This window comes from Lactuca serriola, chromosome 4 (assembly GCF_051521515.1).
Source record: "Lactuca serriola cultivar US96UC23 chromosome 4, Lser_US96UC23_V15, whole genome shotgun sequence".
In the NCBI taxonomy this organism is placed as follows: Eukaryota; Viridiplantae; Streptophyta; class Magnoliopsida; order Asterales; family Asteraceae; genus Lactuca; species Lactuca serriola.
Window position 1 is genome coordinate 126880025 of NC_136411.1, and position 21855 is coordinate 126901879.

Genomic DNA, 21855 nt, shown 5'->3' on the forward strand with positions numbered 1-21855 from the left:
TCAATTTTAATGATCCAAGTTTTTTTCTCTCCAATTGTAACACCGTGAATTTCAAAATAATTTTTCGCATAATATAAAACATTTTCATTTAATTTTCATAAAACATCAAGTTTAAAACTCCAATCCATATCATACAAAATCCCAAGATCACATATCATAAAAATCCCATGCGTGTGTACAGATCAAGCCGGCGCCTTCCCACGGTCATCACTAGTACCTGAAACAAACAACACTAACACTGTAAGCACAAAGCTTAGTGAGTTCCCAAAAATACCACACATAACACATATTAGCCACTCGAGGCTATAACTCTGTGGGTCCGTAGACCCTACTCTGTGAACCCACTGGTTCTATCTCTAGGAACCTTCCGGTTCCAACTCTGTAAACATGCACAGTATAAACCACATAGGAATAATGCACTACAACACATAAAATACATATAGCATACAAATACTCTGTCACATAACTCTGATTACCTACTCAAGGTAAAGTATAGTGAGAAGACTCACCTCGTATATCTCGATAACTCGCAAATCCTGGAAATCACTCGTGCTCAATCCTCCGAGCTATAATCCTCCTATAACATCATATATCTCTAATTAACACTTTTACCACTAAGGTTGACTACCCCTATCAAGTCAACACTGGTCAACTCTGGTCAACAGTCAACGGTCAACTTTGATCGGACTCGGCGAGTGCACTAGGGCGACTCGGCGAGTCTATACGTGTTCACTGACTCTCTAGGATCCTCTCCTGACACGTCGAGTACACCCCCAACTCGACAAGTCCCACCTGGCATGAATCACGGGGCCACCACGACTCAACTCGCCGAGTCTCAAGAACAACTCGGCGAGTTCCAGCTCGACTCAGTCCACCTGTCAACCCTCTCTAACTCTCCCTGACTCACTGAGTCAACCCTTAACTCGGCAAGACCACTCGCTGAGTGGTCAAGGATAATCTTCATGCTACTCGCCGAGTCTGTTCTTCGGACTCGGCGAGTCCATGCCATGCATCAACTCAATCTCGCTTCTGAGGTCAGATCCGCTCCATCAACTCATAGATCTGGCCCTCCTAAGCACATTCATCACATAAAGTCACAGTCTTGGCTACCATGAAACGCCTACAAGGCTTCTTTTGAAGAAATGACCTCTAAAATGGCAACCTAAGTCTCCAACCCAAAAGGAAGGACATAAAGCATGGCATTTGGGACTCTCTGGACCTACTAAGGTCCAGATCTAGGTACCATATCCCCATAGGACCTCTCACACTCCAAATACAAGGCAAACAAGGCATGAAGAAACCCTAGATTTGACCATATCAACAAAAACACGAGAATAAGCTCTGAATGATACCTCAAGAAGCTTCCTCTGACGAAATGGAAGTAGATCCAAGCTCCCCAACTCTTCTAGCTTGACTTTCCCCTTCCTTTCTTGCAAACACACACAAAATTGGTGAATAATGGCCTCTTATCTCACTCACAAGAACTCTCAGCTGTTTTGGTGCTCTCAAGGTCAAGGTAGCCGCAATGAAGGGCCATAAGGTCCTTTAAATAGGGCTTAGGACCGGGAAATTAGGGTTTCATTAAACAGCGCGGACTCGCCGAGTCCAGGCGCGAACCTGCGTCCAGAACCGCGTTCCTACTCGGCGAGTTTGAGCTCCAACTCGCCGAGTCCCCTCACAAAACACCAAAAATATATGAATAAAAGATACCTGGAAATCTGGGCTGTTACAATTCTCCCCCACTAGAACTAGACTTCGCCCTCGAAGTCTCGCTCTGCAAATAGCTCCGGATGCTGCTCACACATCTCACGCTCCGGCTCCCAGGTCATCTCTGACCCCTTCCGATGTTGCCATTGAACCAACACCAGGGGTACCTCCTTGTTCCTCAGAACCTTGATTTTCCGATCTCTGATGGCCACTGGTCTCTCAGCATAATTCAGGCTCGCATCCACCTGAATATCCTCTAATGGAACCACTGCCGACTCGTCGGCTATACACTTCATCAGCTGCGACACATGAAAAGTGTCGTGAATCTGCCCCAACTCTGCTGGAAAATCCAAACAATAGGCTACCCGGCCTACCCTCGTGATCACACGGAAAGGACCAATATATCGGGGCCCCAACTTGCCCATCTTCCTGAATCGAATCCCTCCTTTCCAAGGAGAGACCTTCAGGAGTACAAGGTCGCCGACCTGGAACTCAAGCTCGGACCGGCGCCTGTCTGCGTAACTCTTCTGTCGGCTCTGAGCGGTCAACAACCTCTGTCTAACCTGTTGGATCTGCTCTGACATCTGAAGCACGATCTCTGTACTGCCCATTACCCGCTGTCCAACCTCTCCCCAACAAATGGGGTTCCGACACCTTCTCCCATACAACAGCTCAAAGGGTGGCATACCAATGCTCGAATGATGGCTGTTGTTGTAGGAAAACTCAAGGGCAAATATGTATCCCAGCTACCCCCGAAATCCAACACACATGCCCGGAGCATGTCCTCGAGCGTCTGAATCGTCCGCTCACTCTGACCGTCTGTCTAGGGATGATATGCGGTACTAAAATGCAGTCTAGTGCCCAACTCCTCATGAAACTTCTTCCAGAATCTGGAAGTGAAGCGCACATCACGGTCTGAAACAATCGAGATCGGCACCCCATGCCGAGATACCACTTCCCTCACATACACCTCCGCCAATTTCTCTGCTGAAGAACTCTCGCTGATAGCAAGGAAGTGAGCGCTCTTCGTCAATCTGTCCACAATCACCCAAATTGCATCAACTCCTCTGGCAGTCCTTGGCAATTTGGTGATGAAATCCATAGTGATATGTTCCCACTTCCATTCGGGAACCTCCAATGGCTGCAACTTACCATGCGGCCTCTGGTGCTCGGCCTTAACCCTACGGCAGGTCAAGCACCTCTCAACAAACCACGCGACATCCCTCTTCATACAGGGCCACCAATACTCCTTTTTCAGATCCAAATACATCTTAGTGGCCCCCGGATGGATCGAAAATTTCGACCGATGCGCCTCCTCCATCAAAATGGTACGCGTTCCTCCCACAAACGGTACCCAGATACGCCCCTAAAATGTCATAAGCCCCCGACCATTGGTAACGAACTCTGAAACCAAACCAACAACTCGTTCCCTCTTCTGCATCTCAGGTTGCACAGCCTCGGCCGGTGCCCCACGAATGGTGTCCAACACTGGAGCTATCACGGTCAATCTCAAACATACATCCCACAGCGGGGTGCTCTCCGCCCTGCAGCTCAATGCATCGGCTACCACATTAGCCTTACCTGGGTGGTACAGGATCTCACAATCATAATCCTTGACCACATCCAACCACCTTCTCTGACGCATATTTAGGTTGGGCTGATCCATCAAATACTTCAAGCTCTTATGGTTCGTGTATATCGTACACCGAACCCCATACAAGTAGTGACGCCAAATCTTGAGGGCGAACACTACCGCCCCCAACTCTAGATCATGGGTGGGATATCTCGTCTCATGAGGCTTCAGCTGCCTCGATGCATATGCTATCACATGCCCTCGCCGCATCAGCATCGCTCCCAACCCCAAAATCGATGCATCACAGTATACCACAAAGTCCTCCATGCCTTCCGGGAGGGCTAACACCGGGGCTTCGCACAACCTTTGGCGAAGTGTCTCAAAGGAGGCCTGCTGCTCGGGACCCCATGAAAAAGCAACACCCTTCTGGTTCAATCTGGTGAGTGGCACTGCGATCTTAGAGAAATCCTTGATAAACCTCCGATAATACCCTGCCAACCCCAGGAAACTCCTGATCTCGGAGGGTGACCTCGGCACCTCCCAACTCATCACCGCCTCAACCTTGGCCGAATCGACCAATATCCCTTCCTGTTTAACGAGATGTCCTAAGAACTGGACCTCCAGCAACCAGAAATCACACTTGGAGAATTTGGCATAAAGCCTCTCCGATCTCAGAACTCCGAGAACCTCTCTCAAATGCTCCTCATGCTGCTCTCTAGATCTCGAATATACCAGAATGTCATCGATAAATACAATCACCGACCGATCCAGCATCGGCCTACACACTCGGTTCATGAGATCCATGAACACTGCCGGGGCATTGGTGAGCCCGAAAGGCATCACCACAAACTCATAATGCCCATAACGCGTCCTGAACGCTGTCTTCTGGACGTCCTCATCTCGCACCCTCACCTGATGATATCCAGACCTCAAGTCGATCTTGGAGAACCAAGATGCTCCCTGCAACTGATCAAACAAATCGTCGATCCTTGGCAACGGGTAACGGTTCTTGACCGTCAGCTTGTTCAACTCCCGGTAGTCAATGCACATCCGGTGTGAACCATCATTCTTTTTGACAAACAGGATAGGCGCTCCGCACGGAGAGCTGCTCGGCCGAATAAACCCCTTTCCCAGCAGCTCCTGAAGCTGCGAGGATAACTCTTGCATCTCTGGAGGTGCAAGATGAAAAGGCACCTTAGCGATAGGCGCGGCCCCCGGAACCAAATCGATACTGAACTCCACTTGCCTCACAGGAGGCACACCCGACAACTCCTCGGGAAATACATCCGGGAACTCACGCACCACCGGAACCTCCTCAACTGAACTCGGCCTCTCGGAATCCACCCGCGTATCCATCACATACGCCACAAAACCCTTACAGCCCTGCTGTAGACACTGCCTCGCCCTAGCGGCCGAACAAAACGTTGATCCTGAACGTGTACCCTCGTCGTACACCGAAAGAACTCCCCCACTAGGGTCTCGTATGGTCACCAGCTGTCGCTCGCAGTCGATAACCGCACCGAATCGACTCAACCAGTCCATGCCCACAATGACACAGACATCACCCATCGCAATAGGAACTAGATCAATCGGGAACTCAACACCGAAAATCTCGACTACGCACCCTCGGAGAACCTCCGTGGCATATATCACCCTCTCATCAGCTATGGACACTCTCAGAGGCCGACTCAACGCCTCAAGACTAACACTGATATGTTGACTAAAGGCCAAAGATACAAAAGACCGACTCACACCCGAGTCAAATAACACCAAGGCAGGTACAGAATTCACAAGAAAAGTACCTACGCACAACATAATATAAGCATAATATCTCAACATCAAAATAAATATACGAAAGAATACATACCAGCCACGACATCGGGCGATGCGCGGACCTCCTCCGCGGTCAGCTGAAAAGCTTTCCCTCGTGCCCTCGGCGCCTCGGCCTTCACTGGCCGACTCTCTGTAGCTCTGATGGCAGCAGGGGCAGATCCCTGAGGTGCTCCCTGAGATGATCCTCGCAACTGCGGACACTCTGCCTTCCGGTGTCCGGTCTAATTGCAGTGAAAACACACCGCAAACCCCTTGGGGCAGTCCTTGGCCATGTTCCCCTCCTTGCCACACTTGTAGCAAGATCCCGCTCTACAGACTCCATCATGACCCTTGCCGCACTTCCCACAAGTGCGGCCCTTCTGGCTCCCTGGTTTGGGATCAGCGGGCTTGGCCCGCTTGGCTGCCGGCTGAGACTGTGCCGGTCGCCGATCCCTCCCCTGAGACTCCGCCTCCTCCCTGGCCTGAGTCTCTAGCTCAATCTCCCTCTTCCGGGCATTTGCCTGAAGCTCAGCAAATGTCCGGTACGAGGAGTTCGCCGTGAACTCCCGAATGTCTCGCCTCAAGATACTCAGATATCGGCTCATGCGTGCCTGCTCGGTGGACACGTGCTCAGGGCAGAACATCGCCCTCTCATGGAACATCCTGGTAATCACTGTAACCGACTCAGTACCCTGCTTGAGGGTCAGAAACTCCTAGGCCAAACGCTCCTTCTCCACCTGGGGAACGTACTCATCTCGGAACATGGCAGTGAACCTCTCCCAGGTCACTGCCGCAAGCTCAGCAGGCGTAAAGTGCGCCGTCACAAACTTCCACCAGTCCTTCGCTCCCAAGCGAAGCTGGTTCAGCGCGAACCGAACCTTCAAATGCTCAGGAGATGAGCAAGTGAAGAAACACCCCTCTATGTCAGAAATCCACCTCATAGCTGCCACCGGGTCCTAGGTCCCATCAAACTCTGGTGGTTTTGTGTTACTGAACTCCTGGAACAGCAACGCATCACCACCTTGCGGCCTCACGGCAGCAATAGCTGCGGTGGCCGCTGCAATAGCAGCCTCAGAAAGAGCGGCATAACGCTCGTCAAAGGTCTCAATCAGCGTGGTCTTAATAGACCCGAACATCTCTGGTATCTCTGCCCTGATGGCCGCAGCCACCTCCTCGTGGATGATCCGGCGGATCTCCTCATCATTGGTATCACTGCTCTCAAGCATCAAACGTGTCCTCACCATGATCTACCTCTGAAATGCAACATACGATAAATTAGATTCCATTCGAGCATACTCACACTCGACAACTCATCCCTCCTTGATCCTTGGTATTCCAAAGATTCTTACTTGGGCTGTACACCGCTCCGGTGCTTTCAGTAGTACGGGCCCAATACTACTGTCCGCACCGTATCAGAATACACCCCAAGTCCTCCTCTTCGGATCCCAAATTCCAAGTACTCTATCATGCATAGGCTACTCTCTAATAGATCTCTCATAAACCCCTCGCTGCTACCTACTCACTCTCAAGCATCTCATAGCAGCTCACCTCTTCCTAGGCTAAGGCATCATAAATCAGGCCACTCTAGTCCTAATAGGAATACCTAGCCTACTCTAGCATGCGAATACATCATATCAATATCAATATCACATAACATGAGGGTATTTCGGGAAATCACCGTTCGGGCGCGGGCCGATCGTACACACACTCTGCTCTGCGTTTTTCCAAAATCTTTTACTCTTTTTGAAAATACTTCTCAAATCCTCAGTTTGAGTTCAAATACGCCCGAAGGTGTACTCGAATCCCTCAAACCAAGGCTCTGATACCATTTGTAACATCCCCCTCTGGCACGTATCACAATATTGTCCGCTTTGGGCCACTCGGCACGAGGACTTCCCAAGGGTCACCCATCCTGGTACTACTCCCGCCCGAGCATGCTTAACTGCAGAGTTCTTATGGGATCTGCTGCCCTCACGGCTTTAAAACGCGTTGTGATAGGGAGGGTATCCACACCCCTTATAAGGAATGCTTAGTTCTCCTTCACAGCCGATGTGGGATCAGATCTAACCCACTTTCACCCCCCATTATAGGGTTCGACGTCCCCGTCGAACACATCGACCCGTGCCCTGGCTCTGATACCAAATTGTAACACCGTGAATTTCAAAATAATTTTTCGCATAATATAAAACATTTTCATTTAATTTTCATAAAACATCAAGTTTAAAACTCCAATCCATATCATACAAAATCCCAAGATCACATATCATAAAAATCTCATGCGTGTGTACAGATCAAGCCGGCGCCTTCCCACGGTCATCACTAGTACCTGAAACAAAAAACACTAACACTGTAAGCACAAAGCTTAGTGAGTTCCCAAAAATACCACACATAACACATATTAGCCACTCGAGGCTATAACTCTGTGGGTCCGTAGACCCTACTCTGTGAACTCACTGGTTCTATCTCTAGGAACCTTCCGGTTCCAACTCTGTAAACATGCACAACATAAATCACATAGGAATAATGCACTACAACACATAAAATACATATAGCATACAAATACTCTGTCACATAACTCTGATTACCTACTCAAGGTAAAGTATAGTGAGAAGACTCACCTCGTATATCTCGATAACTCGCAAATCCTAGAAATCACTCGTGCTCGATCCTCCGAGCTATAATCCTCCTATAACATCATATATCTCTAATTAACACTTTTACCACTAAGGTTGACTACCCCTATCAAGTCAACACTGGTCAACTCTGGTCAACAGTCAACGGTCAACTTTGACCGGACTCGGCGAGTGCACTAGGGCGACTCGGCGAGTCTATACGTGTTCACTGACTCTCTAGGATCCTCTCCTGACACGTCGAGTACACCCCCAACTCGACGAGTCCCACCTGGCATGAATCGCGGGGCCACCACGACTCAACTCGCCGAGTCTCAAGAACAACTCGGCGAGTTCCAGCTCGACTCAGTCCACCTGTCAACCCTCTCTAACTCTCCCTGACTCACTGAGTCAACCCTTAACTCGGCAAGACCACTCGCTGAGTGGTCAAGGACAATCTTCATGCTACTTGCCGAGTCTGTTCTTCGGACTCGGCGAGTCCATGCCATGCATCAACTTAATCTTGCTTCTGAGGTCAGATCCGCTCCATCAACTCATAGATCTGGCCCTCCTAAGCACATTCATCACGTAAAGTCACAGTCTTGGCTACCATGCAACGCCTACAAGGCTTCTTTTGAAGAAATGACCTCTAAAATGGCAACCTAAGTCTCCAACCCAAAAGGAAGGACATAAAGCATGGCATTTGGGACTCTCTGGACCTACTAAGGTCCAGATCTAGGTACCATATCCCCATGGGACCTCTCACACTCCAAATACAAGGCAAACAAGGCATGAAGAAACCCTAGATTTGACCATATCAACAAAAACACGAGAATAAGCTCTGAATGATACCTCAAGAAGCTTCCTCTGACGAAATGGAAGTAGATCCAAGCTCCCCAACTCTTCTAGCTTGACTTTCCCCTTCCTTTCTTGCAAACACACACAAAATTGGTGAATAATGGCCTCTTATCTCACTCACAAGAACTCTCAGCTGTTTTGGTGCTCTCAAGGTCAAGGTAGCCGCAATGAAGGGCCATAAGGTCCTTTAAATAGGGCTTAGGACCGGGAAATTAGGGTTTCATTAAACAGCGCGGACTGGCCGAGTCCATTCCTTGGACTCGTCGAGTCCAGGCGCGAACCCGCGTCCAGAACCGCGATCCTACTCGGCGAGTTTGAGCTCCAATTCGCCGAGTCCCCTCACAAAACACCAAAAATATATGAATAAAAGATACCTGGAAATCCGGGCTGTTACACCAATATAGTACTATGTTTGATTTTATGATTTGTATTTTTTCAATTTTTCTAAGGTGTCCCCAAGAGTTCTCACCGAAAAAAGAGTCCTCGCATGATCATGTTTTTATATATATATATATATATATATATATATATATATATATATATATATATATATATATATATATATATATATATACAAGAGTTATATGGAAAACAAAAAAACCATAAAAATCATAAAAATTTATAAAAAAATATCTAGACATCATAAAACTTTTATTTACTTTACACATCAAAAAAACGCAACTTTTTTTAAAATTTCGCTGAAAATAAAAAATAAAAAATCAATTTTTTTTATAATTTAGTTTTTCAAAAAAAAAATTCAACGATTTTGTGTTAAAATGTGCGATTTAAAAAAAAAAAGTTTGTGATCTCTAAATATTTTTTATGTATTTTTAGGGTTTTTTGTTTTCCATAGAACCTATATATATATATATATATATATATATATATATATATATATATATATATATATATATATATATATATATATATATAGAAGTAAGTTCATATAAAAACAGTAAATAATGTGAAAACGTAAAAACACTATGTTTATGTTGTTATTCTGTAATAAATGTTGTATATGTGTATTGTTGAAGTAATTCTAATATGAATCTTAACGTTTGATTATTCATATATATTCATTAGAATGTTATTATTCTATTGTAAATTTATGTTTATGTTGTTATTTTGTAATAAATGTTGTATATGTGTATTGTTGAAGTAATTCTAATATGAATATTAACGTTTGATTATTCATATATTCATTAGAATGTTATTATTCTATTATAAATTTATATTTTTGTATTTTTGTAGTAAATTCTAATTTTAGTTTTAACATGTAGCTATTCATTTATTCACTGCTGAATAATGACATAAAGTTGTGGATACAAAATTCATTCTAAAATAATAACATAAAAATAGTGTTTTTATATTTTCATATTATTTACTGTTTTTGTTTGAATTATCCTCACACTATATATATATATATATATATATATATATATATATATATATATATATATATATATATATATATATATATATATATATATATATATATATATATATATATATATATATATATATATATATAGCCACACCTTTACGCCACAAGCTATCACCAAACCTTGAGGGTGTCCAAGTTAGCAGCATGCACCTTGCATGTATGTCATGTAATTATATGGCCTTACAAAATGCATGTCTTGTAATTACACAACCTTACGAAAATACGATACTTTACCCATGATATTAATAAAGTTTATGGCTGAAAAATTAGTTGTTAGCTAAAATGTTAGCTAATAGGTGAAAGGCAGGGTGTTATATGAAAAACTAACTAATGACTAAAAAACTAGTTGGTAAAAAAAACGTTTTGTAAAATAACTGATAAGATAGCTGAAAAATCTAAATTGACATAAACTGAAATTATATATATATATATATATATATATATATATATATATATATATATATATATATATATATATATGATTTTTACAATTAATTAAAGGTTATATTTGAAATTTTTTATAAAACTTATGAAAAAAACTAGTCTAAATATCTTTTTAAAAATCTAGCTTATAATTTATTTTTTGAGAAATATATATATATATATATATATATATATATATATATATATATATATATATATATATATATATATATATATGATTTTTACAATTAATTAAAGGTTATATTTGAAATTTTTTATAAAACTTATGAAAAAAACTAGTCTAAATATCTTTTTAAAAATCTAGCTTATAATTTATTTTTTTTGTTTCTCAAACATAATTAGTGAAAAAGATAAAAATAAATAAATTAGTTTTTCTGCTGACTATGGTACACTGAACATAACTTTAATATAAATACATCATATCATATCAACTTGAAAACTTAATTTAAAACATAGACATAGAGAAATGATAAAAACACTTTGTATGATTTTAACTTTCACATATAAATCATAAATGAGTAGATTATTAAAATGATTGAAACATTTTTTCTTTGATATTTTAAAGTTGGTCTAAATCTTCTTAATATCTTAAGATATTTTTTTTTGGTCTTTTGAAATTAAATGGTCCTAGAAAAATACTATATTTTTGAAAATTTGGAATACAATATTCTTTTTAGTCTATACATATTTTTCTTGTGTCCCTTTCGTTCTCATGTACGAGTTATGTGTTTTTGTGTAGTTTATTTTGTCTTGAGCAGGACGAAGTGTTTATTTATGCTTACTCACCACACACTATATCTCTCATTCACGCCAAAATCGATCTCATTCTCTCTCTTTCTCTCAATTTCTTCCCCAAACTACCTCTAATCTCTCTCTCTACCTGTTTAATTCAGTTGGGTACATTTCAAATTCATGTAGATTCGAAAGTTATGTGAACGCATGCTTTTCTGTTCGTGAACTTGCCTGTTCAACTTAAACTCGTCTTTTCTTCTTCGTATTATAATGTAAGAGCAAAGTAAGTAATTTGTTCATCATTTTCTCTCTTTAGCTATTGTCCATTAGCAATACTCATGTGAATCTTCCTTTTCCGTATTTTCATCATGAGTTCTCGCTAATTTCACCCCAAGAATAGAGCCTACTTCAATTTTGGCAATACCCATTTGCTTCAAACAGCTTTAGATCAGTTTGCGTTCCTCTTTGATAAATGGGTGTACGCTAAATTCGGGTTTTGGCAGTCGTCAGTTTTTGAACTTCTTTGAGGTTTCAGATATCCCGCGATTTGATTTACAGACATGTAATTCGTACGCTGGTTGATATCGCATTGTTACTGTTCGATGATTTGCCTCCAAGAACAAGAGTTTAGAAAGATGATGGATTATGTTCTTCCGATGGATCAAACTTAAATTGAGATTTTTGTGAATGGAGGATATGCTGATGAATTCTTTTCGTTAGTAACTTTCCCTCTCATTTGCCTATGGAGTTCAAATAGGGAAGTCCACCTTCATCTAGTTCACATTCATCACTAATTGATTCTTCTGATATTCTTACCAAAACCTTTTATATTCATTCTTTTTATGAACCCCCAAGATGTAATCATCAGCAAGTGTACATAGATTTTTACTTTCATGAGCTTCATCAGGGGTCCTTATAGTCATATACCACAAACTTACTAACTCAACAAAAGAATTCAACCATCACAATGAAGTAAAACTCCTAGTGTTTCTGCCCATTTCTAGACGCATTCGTTTGTTTTGAGTTATTAGTAATAGTATCAGCCTTGTGCTTTTTATTGTCGCCATTCCTATTTCAAGTTTGTCTTTCAAAAAAGAGAAACATTCATCATGGAAGAAACATTTGTTCCCTTTCGTGGAATCAAGAAAGATCTCAAAGCCAGACTATTGTGCTACAAGCAAGACTGGACAGGTGGCATCCGTGCAGGAATCAGGTTTGTTATTCATTTTATTGTTACATTTTAAATTCTTGTGAATATATAGCTTACATTTGATGTGGTAGCTCTAAAAAGATGATTCTTACATTTTCATGATCAGGATATTAGCTCCAACAACATACATCTTCTTTGCTTCAGCAATTCCTGTTATATCTTTTGGGGAACAACTAGAAAGAGACACGGGTTTGGAAACTTTTTCTAGTGTGAAAAATTTTCTGATTTTGTTAACATGATAGTAAATCTTTATGATTGCTGATATTGTTACAGAGGGAAGCCTAACTGCAGTTCAAACTCTAGCATCAACAGCAATATGTGGCATCATACATGCTATAGTTGGAGGACAACCACTGCTTATTCTAGGAGTTGCAGAGCCAACAGTGTTGATGTACACGTTTATGTTCAAGTTTGCAAAAGATCAAAAGGATTTAGGGCAACCCCTTTTTCTAGCTTGGTCTGGATGGTACTTTCTAACTATTATCCACTTTTTATCACTTAACTTAAAAAATATATAATTTAAGTTGCGTAATCTGAATGAGAACAGGGTTTGCGTTTGGACTGCTTTTTTGCTGATTTTGCTTTCTATTCTGGGTGCCTGCTCAATTATCAATAGATTCACACGTGTGGCTGGTGAGTTGTTTGGTCTTCTAATCGCAATGCTATTCATGCAACAAGCTATTAAAGTGAGTATCACTATTCTTCCATTCATCTTACACAAAGTCACAAACTTTTTCGAATAAAATTTGCTAATATGATACACACAATTTGTATTTGATAGGGAGTTGTGGAGGAGTTTGGTATTCCAAAAAGTGAGGATCCAAATCAACTTGCTTTTCAACCTTCTTGGCGATTTGGGAATGGAATGTTTGCACTGGTTTTGTCTTTCGGTCTTCTTATTACTGCTTTGAAGAGTCGCAAAGCAAGGTCATGGCGTTATGGAACAGGTCAGTCTGCTTTATTGCTAGTATCTGCTTTCACTGTTTATGTATTTCACCTTCCGTTTTAATTAATGTTTAAAGGGTGGTTACGTGGATTGATTGCGGATTATGGTGTTCCTTTTATGGTGGTTGTTTGGACTGGTGTTTCATATATGCCGGTTAATGATGTCCCAAAAGGGATCCCAAGGCGGCTTTTTAGTCCCAATCCATGGTCTCCTGGTGCTTATACAAACTGGACAGTTGCCAAGGTATTAAAAAAAAATTATCTTTTTTTTCTTTATAAAGTTTATAGTATTTTATACTTTGATGCTTAAATTTCCTGCAGGAAATGTTGAAGGTGCCTCCTGTTTATATTGTTGGAGCTTTTATTCCAGCAACCATGATTGCAGTGCTTTACTATTTTGATCATAGTGTTGCATCTCAACTTGCTCAACAAAAAGAGTTCAATTTGAAGAAACCTTCTTCGTATCATTATGATCTCCTTCTTTTGGGCTTTCTGGTAAACATCATTGCTTTAATTGTCCAAGATCATAAAACATTGTTTTTTACTGTTTTTTTTTTTGTGTGTGAATCAGACTATTCTATGTGGGCTTATTGGCATTCCTCCTGCAAATGGAGTTATTCCACAATCTCCAATGCATACAAAGAGCTTAGCCACTCTAAAACATCAGGTACATCTTATTATTATTATTATTCAAACTAAAGAAAATGTTGAAATTTTCATAATACTTAATGTCCATTTGAAACAGCTTCTACGAAGGAAACTTGTGGACACTGCTCGAAAAAGTATAAACAAAAGTTCAAACTTGAGTGAGCTATACGAGGACATGCAACAAGCATACAACGAAATGCAGACTCCACTCGTTTATCAAAATCCATCAAGTCTGGTAAACAATCTTTATCAATTACAGTTGTAAACAGAGTCTTCTTGTATGTTCTGCTTTCATTAATTTGAATAATTTCATTTCAAACAGGGACTGAAAGAGCTAAAAGAGTCGACAATTCAGCAAGCATCGAGTAGTGGTTACATAAACGCACCGATCGATGAGACTGTATTTGATGTCGATAAAGATGTTGATGATCTTTTACATGTTGAAGTGAAAGAACAACGACTTAGCAATGTGCTACAAGCGTTAATGGTAGGTGCGTGTGTTGCTGCGATGCCTGTTCTTAAAAAGATCCCGACTTCAGTTCTTTGGGGGTATTTTGCTTTCATGGCGATCGAAAGTTTACCGGGGAATCAATTTTGGGAGCGGATTTTATTGCTTTTCACTGCTCCAAGTCGAAGATACAAGTAAGTTTTTCAACGGATTTTATTGCTGTAATTATGATTTTGCGATTGATTAGCAATTTGGGAAATGAAAAATTTGGATTAGGGTTTTGGAAGAACATCATGCGACGTTTGTGGAAACTGTACCTTTCAAGACTGTTGCTGCTTTCACATTGTTTCAGACGGCTTACTTATTTGCGTGTTTTGGCATAACGTGGATTCCGATTGCTGGTGTTCTTTTCCCACTTTTGATCATGCTTCTTGTTCCTGCGAGGCAATATTTGCTTCCTAAGTTTTTTAAAGGTGCTCATCTTCAGGATTTAGATGCAGCTGAATATGAAGAAGCCTCAGCCACACCTTACAATATGGCCTTCGGTGTAAGTCAACTAAACAATAATAAAATCATAAAAAGATGTAAACAAAAATCTACTTTTCTTGAGTTTAACAACTAATTTATGCCAAATGGTTGCAGGACGATGAGACTCCAACAAGAACTACCCAAGTGGATAGTGCAGAAGTACTGGATGGAATTATAACAAGAAGCCGAGGAGAGATACGCCACACAAGCAGTCTAAAGATAACAAGTTTGACCCAAACTCCAATACAAGATATGAAGCCTATGTATAGTCCTCGTCTCTCACAAAGGGTTTATAGTCCACATTTAAACGAGTTAAGGGGGGTTAAGAACCCTAACTCGCCTGGGAAAGGGCTACAAATCAAGAAAACTCCAAGTCCACGTTCATGTATCCTTGGTCAAACCAGTAATGGTTCATCGTCTTGCTAAAAAAATAGTTGTGTGCTTATGTTCAAATCATGATTTTGTAGGTGTTATGTCTCTTTATAATGTATGTACTTTGTGGAAAGAGTGTACATTTTCTCTTTATTATCTAATTTCATGTAAGTATGCATAGGTGGGCAGAAAACATATTACCAAATTTATAATGGAATAAAACTTTTATATATACTTGGATCAAGATTCATGTTATGACCTTCTTGAAGCTAAAAAAAAGGGCTAAAGTCATGTAATACCCATCAACTATTCAAATGTTGTTGCTTGAGTAGCCAATCATAGGTCACTAAACATATAAAGTGTTTTCAATTACATGATTAAAGAAAATTTTAAAAGGGTAAACATGTATTCAATCATATGGCATCTTGCTAGCAAAACATGTTCAGTAGATGCCATGTAGAAGTGAATAACTGAAAATACATTATAGGTTTAGTGACTTGTTAAACATCGACATGCCAATAAAAGATCATAAATACTCGTTTATTTCAAGATAAATGGTGTTTTGTTACCTTAAGAGGAATAACATCAAAGTCCGGTTATATACAAAAGGGAAGACACTACACAACTAGTTAAAAGCTTGTACTACTACATTTCCTTTTCATTAAACCGAACTTTATCTCAAGATAATAGGTTTTCTTTTTTTTATTTCATATCACTAAAAGCAGACAGAAAGATACAAAATGTAACATCATCATCTATTGAAATGATGAACTTGGAAAAGGGACATGGGGTGGCCCTTCAAGTGGCTTGGGATGAATTGAAAGGTGCAATGGTATGTACTTTACCATTCTTTTGTTGCTATAACAAAATGTAATGTTTTTGATCGATGTTCTTTTCAACAAAACTGTACTATGATTTATCTTTGATTGAACCCCTTGTGCATCATAATGAATAATACCATTCAATCCCCACCAAAAGTTTTAGTTGAATGATTTGATAAATGAGGGTACATTTGTTAGTGGAATACAAAGGATTCATTCCACTACATATTATCAACTAGCTCAACTTGTACCCTTATGTTCTTTAATATATATTCGTGGCTTCTTTTTTGTGAAACAAATCGCTAAGTGACCATCTATAATCACTTTTTGGGACCCTACCATATAGTTTGTCCCTATAGTATACCATGTTTCTCTTTAATGTTACAAAAAATGTAAAATACAATATTTGTTTCGGTCATTGTAAACTTTATCTTGTATACGGTTTATAGAAATATGAATGAAGATATGATATTCAATTAGTTAAGACTTTTTCTTTATGATAATTTAAAATACATAACTTAGATATTAATAAAGAGATATAAAATAAAAAATGTGGCCATAATAAAAGTACGATCTTAATTGTAGATACACCCAAAGTATTATAGCTTATAAAATGTTTTGGAGTTTGGACAACGAAAGCATCTCAATATATATATATATATATATATATATATATATATATATATATATATATATATATATATATATATATATATATATATATATATATATATATATATATATATATATATATATATATAAGTAAAATTAAGACTATGTTTTGGGTGTTAGTTTGAATTATCTTTTCATGTTTATCAAATGGGTTGGTCCCTTAGTGGATAAAAGATGATTTAAATGTCATTGACACGTTTCATTAGATTACATAAAATAATTTCCTAAGTAAATGATGGATATGGACTCTAACTATATTATATTGTGTGGATAGTCACCAAAATGACAATTTTGTATCTTTTTCATCTTTTGGTTGTCTAATGATCCAATCGGGAAGTTCATATAAATTATAATTATAGCCATTTATCTCATTGAAATCGTTCTTTAATAATCCTAAAAGTTAGATGACAATTTTCCTTTTAAAAGAAAAGTTAGATGACAAAATCATATCGAATAGAACATCAAAAAGCAAGCATGAAATGAAAAAAGAAAAATTAAAACTTTTGTTCTTCATTTGTATGCATAGGTTAGGTATAAGAGCCCAAATTTTTAAATAAAATTTTCGCTTTTAAATTCATTTCAATCATACGGTAATCATATAAAAACAGTCGGTAGTATATCATAATAACATATTATCAGAGTACAGAATCCCAAAATCACTTGATGGTAAAAATCATAGGTAGATGTGGTGTGATTAGGTCAGACACTTCCCCTTCGAACTGGAAGTACCTGAAACATAAACTGAAAACCGTAAGCACAAAGTTTAGTGTGTTCCCCCAAAATACTTCATACCACACATACATAATAGTTAAGCATATATGGGTGCTTCCAACCCCTTTCAGTCCCTTTCAACCGGTATTGGGTATATTTCAACCCTTTCAGCCTCTTTCAATCGGTACTAGGTATATTTCAACTCCTTCGGTCTATTTCAACCAGTATCGGATCTATTTCACCCCTACCACTACCACATAATATCATAACAACAGAGTCACATAAACATCAAGCAAATACATGCATAACGGACAATTTTCACGAAGACAATCATCATACTACAAGCATAAACGAGTGGGCTCACATTGGTGCTTTCGACCCACAAATACAGTGAATCAAACTCACCTCAGACTGAAGATATCAAATCACACTCAAGCTGCTGACTCACGGAATCCACTCACTAAATCACAACTATAAAGTCCTAATTAGAAATTAGGTCAATAATCTAACCCGATAGTCCAAACCCTAAATCTTGACTTTAAAAGCAAAGGGTTGCTGAACCCTTGCCTCATTGGGGCTATAAGGCCAAAATCCAAACTAGCCCAAACGACATTCCAAGCCCAACTAAAAGACCCTAAGGCCCAATATGGGTCCAAGAGCTCCAAAATGAAAGTAACTATGCACTCACTTGTTAAAGTGATGTCTCGAAATTCTGGAAGCGCTTCGCTTCTAACAATTTTCTTTTCCTTTGACGAAACCTAGTATCATTATTACTAGATTTTAGTCTAATATTTACTGCGACTAATTATTAGTCTAGATTCATCATTACCTCAAAGTCTAATTCATGATCTATCAAGTAAGGAACAATCAGGTAGGATCATATCGGAGGTAGGGTCCGTTTGTTATACGAAGTATGCTGTTTGGAAATCCCACTTTAAACACCTCACTAAATCACCTCCTAGACATCATCGCCGTAAGTAGATCACTCGGTATAACGACTTGGAATTATTAATAAATCTTGTTTATAGGTTCATAATAACGACAATGAAGATAAATATAAGTTATACTTAAAGTATGGTAAGCATAACTCACTTACTGGGAGTTTTAGCGAGGAAATGGGCTCTGCCCGGGTAGAACTTCTGAGCTAAAAACTCTTCTTCTCGGAGCCTTCTGACACTCCGGTACTCGCCTCTAACACTTAGGAAGTGTTAGGGAAGGAAAAGTGGCTATGGGGGTGTTTGAGAGAGAATGGGATAAGAATGGTGTGAGAAATGAGGTGATTTGCGCCTCTATTTATAGGTTGGGAAACTGACCTAAACAATGTGTTATGAGCCCTACACGACGTGTTAGGGTGCCAAGTGTCACCATCTGGTGGTGAGTTGTGGGGAGGAAGTTGTGGCTGAGATGGTGCCACTTGTCAGCTTTGGAATTTAACCCATAAATTAATTATCTTTTAAATTCCGTAACTTTCGCATACGAGCTCCGTTTTTGACGTTCTTTATATCGACACGTAGGTAGCGACGTGATCTACAACTTTCTCTTAGACTCCGTCAGCTAATTTTTAGTTTATTTTTAAAGTTACATTTTAACAGGATTATACAGTTAAAGTTCGTTAAAAAATCATAACTTTGTCATCCGACGTCCGTTTTTGGTTGTCTTTATATTGTTGAGCTCTTATTAACGAGACACTAAATTCTCGTTTAGGTTGTGTCGGCTAATAATCGATCGATATAAAATTCGATTTCCGAGTTGTGTACCGCTATGCAAAATCTTAGAAAAATCATAACTTCCTCTATCAAAGTCAGATTTAAACGTTCTCTATATGTACGCTCTTAGCTTAACAAATAATACGAATTTCGTTAGATCGTAAGGCTAAATGTTAGGTCTAAATTATGGTTTATACTTTGCTTTTTTAGGCATTTATAGTTTTCGGTCTAGGACCGAAATCAGTCTTAGGTTTTCGGTTGGTTGGACCGAAATCACATGTGATTTCGGTCTGGCCTTTGGGTTTTGGTCTTGGGTTTTGTCCATATTTATAAATAGTGTGTTATTAGGCGTGTTTAGTGGTCAAACAATAGAGAAGAGAGGAGGGATCGTGATTAAGGGGCTGCTATTGTCATATTAACGTGTTCTAGAGAGAGAAACAAGGAGAGAATGTGTATGTGTGTGAATCTTGTGTACTGGATCATTATTGAATATTATTGTGTGCATTGAAGATTCATCTTGTTCTTCTTCTTCTTCTTGTGTATTCTATCTTGCATCATCCACTTGATTAGGATTCCACACCATCAAGTGGATCAGATTGATACATCAAAGTGAATTTGGGACATATAATATAATCTGTCAAATTTGGCAATATCATTTGTATTTAAGTGGATCACAATACCGGTGATTGACCAGAGCTAAACATGCAGGTGTGTGCTGATAAACGATAATTGAACTGCTTGACAACTTTGATCCCAAAAGTCTTAAATTTAGTCATTATTTTTGTTTTTGTTAAATTTGTTCATAGTTTTCCTGTATGCAAAAATTTAGGGGGAGAATAAAAAAAAAATAAAAATAAAATCATAAAATAAAAAAAATCCAAAAATATGTTTATTTCTGTTTTTATTTCTTTTTTAGAAAAATCAAAAAATCCCAAAAAATATTTTTGTTTTACTTTTGAGTGTATTTTATTTTTGTTTTTTTTACTTCTTAGTGATTTCTATTATGTGGTAAGTTTACTTTTAGTTTTGTTTTTATCTCAAAAAATTTCTTTGTCTTGAAAAGCGAATTTAAAAATCGGAGAACTTAAAGGAAGAAGAGACTCAAGGAGACTGTAGCGGAACTTTCTAAGCCAAGGTTACATCCTTGAACAACTATGGTGAGAAGGTTTTTTCATAACTCTATGATCCACAAGGACTTTCTAGTTAACGGATACTTTTCAAGGGGCAACGGTGATCATTGAAGAATACTCATTCGAAAGAACAAGAAGTGAAGTTGCTTATGTGATTCAGAAGAATCAGTCTCTCTGTAATTTTCTCAGAAGATTCTCAAAGCTGAAAGTGCTGAATTTCAAGAATCCTTACAAGAAGCCTCCACAACCAACGTGCGTTTAAAGTCAAATTTTTGAAGAAAAACACAACTGTTCCAGATGAAGTCATTCATATAGAAGATTCATATGTTCATCTTGAAGTTGTGAAGAAATCGGAGATAAACGTTGAAGCCAAGCACAAAGCGAAGATTGAGAAGAAAAGCAAGCTACAAACCCAGGGGGAGTTTGTTAGGTCATAAGAAAAGAAAGCTATAAACCAAGGGGGAGATTGTTAGGTCTAAATTTATGGTTTATACTTTTATTTTCTTGGAATTTATAGTTTTCGGTCTAGGACCGAAATCAGTCTTGGGTTTTCGGTTGGTTGGACCAAAATCACATGTGATTTCGTCTGGCCTTCAGGTTTTGGGCTTGGGTTTTGTCCATATGTATACATAGTGTGTTATCAGGCGTGTTTAGTGGTCAGACAATAGAAAAGAGAGGAAGGATCATGATTAAGGGAATGTTATTGTCATATTAACGTGTTCTAGAGAGAGAAACAAGGAGAGAATGTGTGTGTGTGTGTAAATCTTGTGTATTGGATCATCATTGAATATTATTATGTGCATTGAAGATTTATCTTGTTGTTCTTCTTCTTCTTGTGTATTCTATCTTGCATCATCCACTTGATTGGGATTCCACACCATCAAGTGGATCAGATTGATCAAAGCGAATTTGCCACTTACACTAAAAAGTAGTTTATCAAAAATTTACTTTTTAGTTTTTACGATACACGGCGTCGTGCCAGTTAAGTTGTAAAACTTCGACATGTCATAACTTCTTCGTTATAAGTCGGATTTCAGCGTTCTTTATAATTACAGAATCCTTGTGAGACGTACTATAACTTGGTTAAGATTATTTATCCTAAATAATCTTCTATCAAAAAGTCATTTTTAACACTTATTATCTTTAAATTGACTATCTCGAATCTACGGGCATTACATTAGCCTCTCATTATAGCAGAAAAACACATTAGATCTAATTAAAATAAGATAGACATAAGTTTGATCAGCAAACCAACTAGATCAAAGTTGAATTCTTCTAAATCTTCTTCGTTCCTTCAACGTCACTTCAATTTCGATCTTCTATGGGGTTTCTATGAGTTCTTAGTCATAACTGACCATAGAAAACCGAATGCAACTCTTTGATTTCGACATAATGTCTGGGTTTTTATAATTATAGAAATATTAACACCATGTCGTAGTTGACCGCCACCACGATGTGGTCTTCGACTAAATCCCGTGTCGGCCA

At 39.0% G+C, this 21855-nt stretch overlaps 1 protein-coding gene across 1 annotated transcript; it reads left to right on the forward strand.

Moving 5' to 3' along the window:
* Positions 1 to 11224: 11224 nt before the first annotated feature.
* On the forward strand, positions 11225 to 15574 carry LOC145102513 (putative boron transporter 2). Its single transcript, XM_079039919.1, has 12 exons — positions 11225 to 12392; positions 12496 to 12578; positions 12663 to 12855; positions 12937 to 13075; positions 13171 to 13336; positions 13412 to 13578; positions 13656 to 13829; positions 13906 to 14001; positions 14080 to 14217; positions 14305 to 14624; positions 14707 to 14977; positions 15073 to 15574. Exons 1-12 carry the CDS (start codon positions 12289 to 12291, stop codon positions 15382 to 15384), a joined length of 2163 nt encoding a protein of 720 aa, XP_078896045.1. The 5' UTR covers positions 11225 to 12288; the 3' UTR covers positions 15385 to 15574.
* Positions 15575 to 21855: the final 6281 nt, after the last annotated feature.